The 10,536-nt window shown below is 46.3% G+C and overlaps 1 protein-coding gene across 1 annotated transcript in view; it reads right to left on the bottom strand.

The window, feature by feature from the left end:
- Positions 1 to 10,536, bottom strand: part of LOC101592744 (kinesin-like protein KIF28P) — an 86,630-nt gene that overhangs the window by 34,258 nt on the left and 41,836 nt on the right. The window contains exons 3-6 of the mRNA XM_023710190.1: positions 10,111 to 10,265; positions 7,945 to 8,056; positions 5,540 to 5,607; positions 2,920 to 3,029 (exon numbers count right to left, since the gene is read on the bottom strand). Of these exons, the coding sequence (XP_023565958.1) occupies positions 2,920 to 3,029; positions 5,540 to 5,607; positions 7,945 to 8,056; positions 10,111 to 10,265 (445 nt within the window). The remainder of the gene's footprint in view (positions 1 to 2,919; positions 3,030 to 5,539; positions 5,608 to 7,944; positions 8,057 to 10,110; positions 10,266 to 10,536) is intronic.

Genomic DNA, 10,536 nt, shown 5'->3' with positions numbered 1-10,536 from the left:
TTTTTTAAAATTTATTTATTTATTGTGTGTGTGTGTGTGTGTGACCAGCTCAGCCCACCAGGGGGCAGGGCTGGCTGGCATGTGGTGCTGGGGATTGAACATCGGTCGCTGTGCTTTTGCTTAGCTTAGCTTGTTCTAAGTAGGTGCTTTAGACCACTGAGCCATCTCACCAGCCCCAAATTTAAAAACTTCTATACAGTAAAGGGGATAGACAGCTGAATAAACAGAAATGGAAAATGGAAATGTTGCCAACTATTCCTGGGACAGAGGACTAATATTAAGAATATTTTTAAAAATTACACCTTTCCCTAAAATAAGAGACCCACTCAAAAAAATGGGCAACTGAAATAAAGACATTTCTCAGGAGGAGAAATATAAATGGCCAATAAATATATGAAAAAATACTCAACTTCACTGTTTGAGAAATGCAAACTGAAGCAACACTGCGAATCCATCTTACTCCAGAAAGAATGGCTATCGTCAAGAAATCCAATAACAGTAAACGCTGGTTAGGTTGCGCTCGCGAAGCAATCCTTCTGTGTTGGTGGTGGGGATGTAAATTAGTACAGACGGTATGGAAATATTAGGGAGTCCTCAAAAAACTAAAACAAGAAATTCCATTCAACCCAGTTATTCTCACTCTAGGTAACTTTCCAAAAGAGTCAACGCCTATCTAAGCGACACGTGCATATCCACATTTATAGCGACACAATTTGTAATAGTTAAGTCATGGCAGTGGCCGAATTACTCATCACCAGGTGAACAAATAAATATATTTATACACAATAGAGTGCTATGCTGCCAAAAAGGGGATAAACTGGAAACATTTGCAGGAAAACAAATTACCTTGAGACCACAATGTTAAGTGAAATAAATGAGACACACAAGCTGAAATGTCACTTATGCTTTCTCTTTCATGAGAAATAAAGAACAAAAGATAATAGCAGAAAAGAGATGGAGGAAATGGGAAGGAGGTCAATGAAAAATGCAACCGGGAGGGAAAGCAGGGGAAGCACAAAGAATTAAGATGTGTCATGCAGGGCTGGGGATATAGCTCAGTGGCTTAAGTGCATGCCTGGCAAGCACAGGGTCTTGAGTTCAATCCCCAACACTGCCAAAAAAAAAAAAAGTGTCATGCAGTGTAGTAACCTCTCATGATGAATGGAATCTTCAGGCACGATATATGTGTACTAATAAAAATAAAAATTAAAAAATGAACTGCGGATAAGAGTTTAAAGTGAGGGGAATATTTTTGAGAGGGCTTAATGGTAATGTCTTTACTGTAATAATTTTAAAAACTTAGACCTTCACTCTGTAGTGTGATTACCCATTCTGTATCTTGTATACGCCCCTTGGATAGCTTGTAATCTTCAGGTGCCAAAGTGAAAACTGAGGCCCTAACTTAAAGCTGTGATTCTGGATGTCAGTGCATTAGAATCAACTGCACACTTTAACAGAGCTCAGAGGCAGAGTTAGAGACGTTCAAAGCCAGGGGACAGGTGCACTCCAGGGCCTTAACTCGGGATCTGTTACTCATTAAAAGTATGGTCCGCACTCTTCTCCAGTTTGTCAGCCTCCCAATATTACCAGCCCTCATCAACCAGGTACCACATTAGAGCGAGGATGCCCTCAACAGTGTCTTCAAGAGTAAACAAGATGAGAAAATAAAGCTGTTGGTGATCACTGAGGTAGGACAGAGGACAAACTCATCTCTTACTCATGAAGAGCACGATTTGTATTTTCTTTTGAGGCAGCTGGGGGCTTAAATCTGCCTTTTGCAAAGAAACACTGACTCTTTACAAATGCCCAATTGGTAATTCAAAATAGGATAAAGCTTGGCATCCCTGCTGTTCTCTGTACCTGCCTCCTCTAGCATCATAAAACTTTGGCTCAATCCCTGTTCTGCTCAGTAGTAGGCGCGTTTGTCACTTAACGCCTATCTAAAATCTGGTAGCATAAGCCTCATTCATTCTGACTTCACCTAATTTATCACCCTTCAGATGGTGGACACAAAGATAAGAGATTACCAGAGACATTCGGCTGTTGCCCTCTGCTCCAGAAGCCCTGGGATAGGTACCTAGAAGTCTCTGGCCATTGCCAAAACCTGTGGTCACCCTGGACTCTGGCAGAGCTTATGCAAACTGTGGCTGCGCCCTCCCCAGGCAGAAGCAATTGTCTCTTGGGAACAGAAGTGCCCCTCAAGCTGCAAATATTCCTCAGAGCTGCAAAATCAGAACCGACATAATGACCAAGCAGGTCTTAGCTCCCTCCGCCAACCATAACATCTTGTACGCTTTCCTTTAGAGCTGGGCACAAAAAGCTTTTGCCTGTAACTACCTGCTGTTGCTTTGGTCTTCATTTCCATTATTACCGAAGCTAGGACCCTCACTCACTAGGCCCACAGAGCTTACCATGCCCTTCATGCTGGCCCAAGGTTCTGAGGTAGCTGGTCTGCCAGGAGCCCAGTCACCACACCAAGCACCGAACTAGAAGAGGTGGTGGCTCCTGACCTATCCTGGGCTGCCACCTCACTTAATTGTATGAAGCCATAAATGTCAAATGCTACCCACTCATACATTAAGTAAACATCAGTTCTGGTAGGAATGATGGCCTCAAAAGAAAAAAAAAAAGATAAGCAAAAAGACTAACATGACTATTTTAAAAGGTAGGGCTATTATTTCTTATAACTGCATCTGAATCTTCATTGTCCTTAAAATAAAGTCCCTCTTTTTTTTTTTTTAAGGGTAAGTAAAAAAACATCTTGACAAAGCCCAGGGACCCTCCCACCTGCCTTGGGGCCCTTCCCTCCCCAGGTCCAGGCCCAGCTCCAGGCCTCCAACCCCAGTCCCAGGGCATTAGCCAGCTCAGACCCTCCTTGCTCCAGCCATAGACTGAACAGAGCCTCCTGACTCAGTTTACCTGCCACTCCAGGGGTCCCACCTCCGAGCAGTAGCTTGCTGTTCTCTGCCCTTGACTCTCTTGCCAGTGTGGCGGTGTTGACAACGGCTTTGTTCCGGACCTTTTTAGCCCTTTCATGAGCAAAGACAAACAAGCATTCTCTCAGGTCCCTTCATGGCTAGTGCTAAACCGCCAGGCCCAGGGCAGCCACAGGTGTGCCCAGAGGCCAGGCAGAATGGGAGCCCATCCCCAGTTGGTCACCAGAGATTCCACCCTGCCCAATTCCAGTTCCACTAAGCCGTTAAGGCCCACGGTGACTTCGGTAACATACATGGTTCAAATAAACGTATAGCTCAGCTAGAGTACCCTGGGCCAGGGATCTGCAGGCCTGGGGCACACTTCGTTATTTGAGAAGGTGTACAATCGCCTTTGCTGCTGCTAGAGTAACTGAAACCCTGGAGTGTTGAGCCACTGTTCTGCCATGTGCCCCAGGCCAGGGGGACTTGGTGGTCTTTGGGTTCATTCCCCTCCAGTATCACCAGAGAGCTCATGGAATACCTACCTCAAATATTGTGCAGGGCACACTTTACTAAATCACAACTGGTTCTTTATTGGAAATTCACACTAACCTAGCATCTTGTAGTGTGTGTGTGTGTGTGTGTGTGTGTGTGTGTGTGTGCATGCACACGCATACACGCAAGTACACACATCTGTGTTGGGGATCAAACTCAGGACAGTGTGCACACAGAGCTTATGCTTTGTCTCTGAACCACAGCTCTAGCCAGCATACTGTATTTTTATTTGCTAAGTCTGGCAAACTCACTCTTCTCATTTCACACAGGAGAGATCGAAACAGTCTCCAGCAAGACTGACCCAAGTTACACAGCCCACTGCAAACCTGCTTCTCTCCTCTGCAGCACTGCCTCTCCTGCAAAAATGGCCAGCAACACACGTGCATCTGATAAGCAGGAAGAACCAAGCATTCTAATGCTGCACAAGCAGAAATTCTACCTAAAGACCTGAGCGTGCCTTGCTGGAAAAATACTGACTGATGTGACACATTGCGGCTGTGCTATGAGGGGTGAGAATGAAAGTGTAGCCCAGACACAAGGGACAAACTGAGAAGACACTGGAAGACTATCAGGCAAGGCGATCACTTGGAGGCATAATCATAATTATTGTTTCCAAGCATCCCTTGTACACCAGGCACAACTTTGCAGGAATGAAGGGTTCAGCCCCTCAGTAAGTGAGGGAGAAAAGGGTCAGGACTCAGCCTCTTTTTGAAGTCAGATGGAAGCCTGAGCTGAGCTAGCTGGCTAACAAGCCCTGAGACCTGACAAGTGACACTCAGGAATGGCAAATAGTCTTCATTTCCATATGACGCCAAGATCCTAGACTGAGAAGGTCCAGCTCCTCTCTGCCTTGACTGGAGCTGCAGGGGCAGCTCCTTGGGCTCTGCCTTGGTGTGAGGAAGAGGGCTGGGGACCTGGTGGGCTAGGTTTCCACCCATACCTATACTCATTTTTCTCACAGTGCTCAGGTGAGAGGATGGTGAAGGATGCCCTGCAGATGTGAGTTTTAAAGAGCAAGAGCACAGTGTGAAGGGGGCTGGGGAGATAGCTCAGTAGAATAAGCATTGGGCCTGAGTTCAATCCCTGGCTCCACGGGGGAAAAAAAAAAAAGAGCACAGAGGCAGGCGATGATAGCCTCCCCCAGGGAAGAGGAGCCTACAACTTCCAGGCACTTTCCAAAGACTGTGATCCCTACATGGTCCCTGGTGGATGAGGTAGCCAAGTGCTACGGTTTGTGCCTAGCTGTCCTCCCAAAGCCTCATGTAGTTATGGGGCAGCTTCTAAAGTCTGTGATTAATTCTTGGTCCAATGCTGGAATTATGGATGTGAGTGCTACACCCACCCTGGGGCAGCACTAGGGGGAGAGAGAGAAGAGAGAGAGAGAGAGAGAGAGAGAGAGAGAGAGAGAGAGAGAGAGAGAGAGCTTGCTAGCTGCTGTGGCTGCTGCTCCTCCCGTTGCTCTTGGCTGGTTTCCACTCCCATGAGCTGCGGCCCTCTGCCATGTGGCGCTCTGCCTTGGAGCCAGCTGAGGATGGACTGAAACCTCCACAAACTGTGAGCTAAATAAACCTTTCCTTCCTTCATTTTGGGTGTTGGGTATTTTGCCCCAGCAAAGAGAGAAGAGTAACTAAGTCACCAAGCAAAGGGGGATGCTGATGTACTCAAAGGGGGGGGGGTCACCAGAAGCTCATTTCTTCCCTAGCTCATTTTCATTTATTATTAGCACAGACACTCCCTGCCTGGCTCTCTTCTCTCCCTGTGTTACATGAATATGTGGACAGCCATGGTATTTGGCAGGAAACTACAGGGAGACATACAATGTATCACCTCAGTATTGGCATCCGGGCTCCTCCTGTCTGAGACCACAACTCCTTTCCTATCTAGGACTTCAGGGACAGAATCATTTTTGTTATCTGTTTTATTTCATTTCACTTCTCTGTTGCAAGTCATTTTGTTCTGCTCCTAGATCCTCACCCCACAGGTCAATCTATCAAGCAGGAGAGCCCTGGAAAAGGTTCCCTGATATAGAACACAGACCCACTATGGTAAAGAAATATTCATAAATGTACCTTTCAGCATATCTTAATGTTGACAAAGTTTCCTCATAGCAGATGTCAGCTGGACTTATGGCTGCAATCTGTAAAAGCATCCCTTGCAGATTTTATTATTTATATAGGGCGTTATCACTATTGACGTGAAAACAGCTAACAGTCATAGAACAGTTTTGCATCTTATAACTTACAGGATTGTTCAAACCTTATAACTCAGAAAATCAGGTTCACAGAAAATAATACCCTCCAGATCACCCAGATAATAACTGGCAGAAGTGGAGTTTTAACCCACCGCTAACCAACTTTAGTTCCCACTCGGCCAACCTTAGCACCACACTGTCCTCAGCACTGAGTCCCCAGGATTTTTCTCAGGGATTCCAGTGACTGTTTAAAGTTGGTATTGCAAAGATCAGCGCGAATTGCTCGTGCCTTGGCAGCCATTTCTATGGCTTCAAGTCTGGGTACTGACTTTGGAGTCATGGTTCTAGAAATTAGAAAACAAACTTCACAAATCAGAGCTTTCCTTCAAGGTGGGCAGGTCGCTATTGGTGACAGGGAAAACATTATCCCCTCCTCTTGGCAGCACGTGGTGCGTGGACCTGGACCCTTGGGGTCCAGAGCTATAAAAGCCTAACAAAGAAGGCTTTAGACTTTTTTGTTTTCAGTGTGGGGACTGAATCCAGGAAGGTTTGAGTGACATCCCCAGCCTTTTTGTAATTTTATCTTGAAATGCAATCTTGCTAAATTGCCTAGGCTGGCCTCGAAGTTGTCATCCTGCTCAGCTTCCTGAGGAGCAGGGCTTTCAGCTGTGAACCACCACACCTAGCTTCTCTATGCCTTTAAATCTGGTTCACTTGTATCGCCTCAGTTTTCATCACAGGAGTATTTTCAGGTAACCATTGTTACTAGCTCCACTCTAGAAATGAAGGAAATGAGGGTTTTGGTTTTTTTTTTTTTAAATTTATGTGTTTGGTACAGGGTCTCCCTACACAGCTTGGACTCATAGCGATCCTCCTGTTTTCAGCACCCCCAGCCCTGCGATTGCAGGCGTTTGCCACCATGCTAGGACTTGGTGGCTGCTCAGTGCACCGAGGGGGTGGGACCAGCAAGGGGAAATGAGGTTTTAAGATCTGTGCTAAAACTGGGATTGGTGCTGCAGAGACTCGGGATTGGAGGCTGGCAGGGTAGAGTCTGATTTATCTGCTTCCTGAGATGATCAAGGATCACCTCTCACCTCCTTCCCCTAAAATTCTTTGTAAAATCATTGTGATGGGGGCTGGGAAGCAGCTTAGTGGTACAGCGCACACCTTAGGAGAGCCAAGGTCCTTCTTTCAGTTCCCAGCACTAAAACCCCCAACAAACAGCAACGATAGCTAAAGAACAGACTAAGTTTTCAGTCAATCCTTTCCAGTCTTACGGGAGTAATCTTGCAGTGTACCCACCTAAATGTTGCCCTGCTGGCCTCGCTGCCTCAGGTGATTGTGTATAGGCCTGCTGAGGCCTGTTGATTTAGTCTTACATTCAGGGGGTGCGTTGTGGGCCTTGTGCTACTGCTGCTGCTGCTGCTGCTGGGTGCTGAAGCTGGGTGATCCCAGGCCCCCATGCATGGTAGGTGAGTGCTTTACCAGAGAGCTACAGTTTTATTTCAGTTTCCTGAGGGGTGGCTGGTGGAGGCCCTCAGGTGACTGGGAAATAAGTAACTTTCAAACAATTTTTTAAAATAGGCAAGATTAAGAGATAAAGAAAGGATGTGTTTTCTTGTGAATTTGGGGAGCAGAGGAGGCTCTCATGTCCCAGGAGGGAGCATTTTTTTCTCTTCAGTAGGACCCCCAGGGAGGCAGCGTTTGCCTAGGTTTGTTCTTCTCTGTAGCTGGTGAGCAGAGAGCTCCGTTTAAACTCAGCCCACGCCCCCCGCAGACAGGACAGATGCTCCATGCTGACGATTGGAGTTGGGCTGAGATGCCAGCCTTGGTGGCTCTCCAGATGGGGCGGGCGCCTGCTTTCCACAGGACTGACCTCCAGCTCACTATGTAGTGACTGCTGGTGGAGAAGAGCATGACTTTGCCAGGGGTAGGTTCTAAATTGTTGTTGTTCTGGTAGTAAAAGTAATATATGCTCCAGGCTGGGGTGTAGCCTAGCATGCTCCAGGTCCTGGGTTCTACCCCCAGCACTGCAAAACCAGACCGAAAGTAATATATGTTCCTGAAAATTACAGAAAAGAATAAATTTAAAAATTAGGATTAGTCCTAGAAAAGCTTCACTTGAACACTAGAGGAAAAGATAGCAGTGGATGCAAGGTAGCGTGTTAGGAGGTCATTGTGAAGCGCTTCGTTGTGGGAGCCTTGAGAATTTTAATCACAGTGACAGTGCCAATAGCCAGCATAACCAAATCAGTCTAAAATGTGGCAAGAAAGTGGTTTTACCAGAGTAGTTCTGCTGTTCCCACCCAGAGCTGACTGGAGCAGTTTGGTCAGGACAGAGTCTCGGTAGGGAACGTGCAGGACTTTCTTCCTCAGGGCGGCATCAGCCAGAGCACTGGATGGAAAGGAAACAAACAGCTTAGAAGAGGGTGTCAGGAGGAGACCTGATTCCCTGGGATCACTCAGGAACAACCACAAATCCCCTCAACCCCCTTAACCCGGATAATGACCCAGAGGAGCAGAGACACTTCCTGCAGGGACTCCAGAGCAAGAGCGCTTGGGCTGCCACTCCCTCTCCAGAGAAATGGAGACCAGAGGGGGAAGCTGGGACTGAGAAACTCAGGCACTAAACCCGGATGGGGCCGTGATGCTACTTTGTGCAGCACTGGTGGTGTGAACACCGGATCCAAGAGTGGCAGGAAGTCCTTCTCTTGCCTTTTGTTCATGCTCCCTTAGTAGGAGAGGGGAAGAAAAGTCCCTCCCCTGCTCCAGGGGTCAGCAAAGAAGGCAGTGTGGAGCCTGGCAAGGTGGCCACACCGTGGGCCTGCTGCTTGGAGGGGGGAGGCAGGCAGATTACTTGAGCCCAGGAGATTGGGTCAGCCTGGGCAACACAGCAAGATCCCACCTCAAGCAAAGCAAAGCAAAGCAAAGCAAAGCAAAAGGTAGTGTTGGCATTGAAGAAATAAAGAAAAGAAAGCAGGAAATCTCATTTGTAAGACATTATAATCAGAAGAAGGGAAAAAGAAATCTATAAAATTAAGATAATTTGTTGGAAAACAACTAAATTGATCTTTTACAAAAGAAGAACAAAAATGAAAAACACCTTTTGTTCACGCTTAGCATTAACAGTAGATTAGACAGTGTGATATTTGAAATTAGTGAATCAGTTCAGGAGAAATGATCCAGTCTGTAGTCCAGGGCCACAGAGATAGGAAACAGGACAGGAAAGGTAAGAAACAGGGAGGAAAGAGTGGGAAGTCCCAGGTAGTCCATGGAGCTCCCAGAAGAGATAAGAAGAAAAACAATGGTTGAAGGTGATATATGAAAGGTAATACTAAGAATTTTCCAGAACTAATGGAAATCATAGAGTTATGAAGTCCCAGGAGGCTCAGTGATGGTAGTAGAGGCCATGTCAGAGAACACCAAAAAGGGTTTTAAAGTCATTGATGAAAAAGAGATTAAGCTGTATGTGGGAGCACATGCCTGTAATCCCAGCACTTAGGAGGCTGAGGCAGGAGGATGGCCACAAGTTTGAGACCAGCCTGAGCTACATAATGAATTCAAAGCTCAGCTTGAATTACATAGCAAGACCCTGTCTCAAAAAAAAAAAAAAAGAAAAGAAACAAAAGAGATTAGATTTGAAGAAACATCAATTAGATAATCAGTGAAAAACATAATTACTTTTCTCATTGCTAAGACAAAATACCTGATGCCCCAAGTTGAGAGAGGAAAGGTTTATTAGCTCAGTTTGTAGAGGTTTCAGTCCATACTTCTCTGGCTCCAGGCAGCGTAGCACATGGCAGAGGCGTAATAATTCATAGTCCCAGAAGACAGCAAAAGCAGAAGGGGGAAGACAAGCCTCTTTCTGTCCCTTACGTTGTATGCAGGCTGCCCACCCTTCTTCTGATTATAATGGTCTTACAAATAAGAATTCCTCCTTTCTTTTTATTTCTTCAATGCCAACACTACCTTTTGCTTTGCTTTGCTTTGCTGGAGGTGGGATCTTGCTGTGTTGCCCAGGCTGACCCCAATCTCCTGGGCTCAAGTAATCTGCCTGCCTCCCCCTCCCAAGCAGCAGGCCTACGGTGTGGCCACCTCGCCAGTGAGGGTAGGCATAGTTCACACCCTTCACCCCATGCCGGCCTGTGAGCAGCTTTCCTCCGCCCAGGCTCCACATGCTGCTTCTTGTTTATGCCTGCAAGATACAGACTGAAACACCAAATAAAATGTTCCCTCTTTGAATTGCAGCTGTTGGGTGTTTTGTTCCATTGAGAATAAGTGACCAAGACAATCCCTCTTTTTATTTTTTGTTTTGAGCAGGGTCTCCCTAAATTGCCCAGGCTGGCCCTGAACTTGAGATCCTCCTGTCTCAGTCTTCTGAGCGGGGGTTACAGGTGAGCACCACGGCGGGCAGCCAAGAAATGCTTAGTGCCTACACAGATTACATACCTGATGACTTTTCCTAAATTGGTTAAACTCAGGTTAACTCGCGATCCTTCCCTCAGTCTGTCTCCTTCAGACGCTGAAGATTTCTGTCTTTCACTTCCTGCTAAGTCCACCAAATTGATGCTCGACTCTTTGGTAAGAGCTCTGTCTAGAAAAATCTGTAGAAATACACCCAGGTGGTCTGTTAGAGTGCTGTATACTGTGTGGGAAGGCAACCTAGTCTACGTGTTTAAATAGTTCTTCTAATTGTGGTTTAGGTCAGGGAGACAGCTCAGTGGCATAAGCACCTGTGTGGCATGTGCAAGGTCCTGAGTTCAATCCCCAGTACCATTAAAAAAAAAAAAAAAAAAAAAAGACTAAGTGGGGCTGGTGAGATGGCTCAGTGGTCTAAAGCACCTACTTAGAACAAGCTTAGCAAAGCACAGGGAC

This window comes from Octodon degus, unplaced genomic scaffold (genome assembly GCF_000260255.1).
Source record: "Octodon degus isolate 3935 unplaced genomic scaffold, OctDeg1.0 scaffold00017, whole genome shotgun sequence".
NCBI lineage: Eukaryota > Metazoa > Chordata > Mammalia > Rodentia > Octodontidae > Octodon > Octodon degus.
This window is presented reverse-complemented; position numbering and strand designations above follow the sequence as displayed.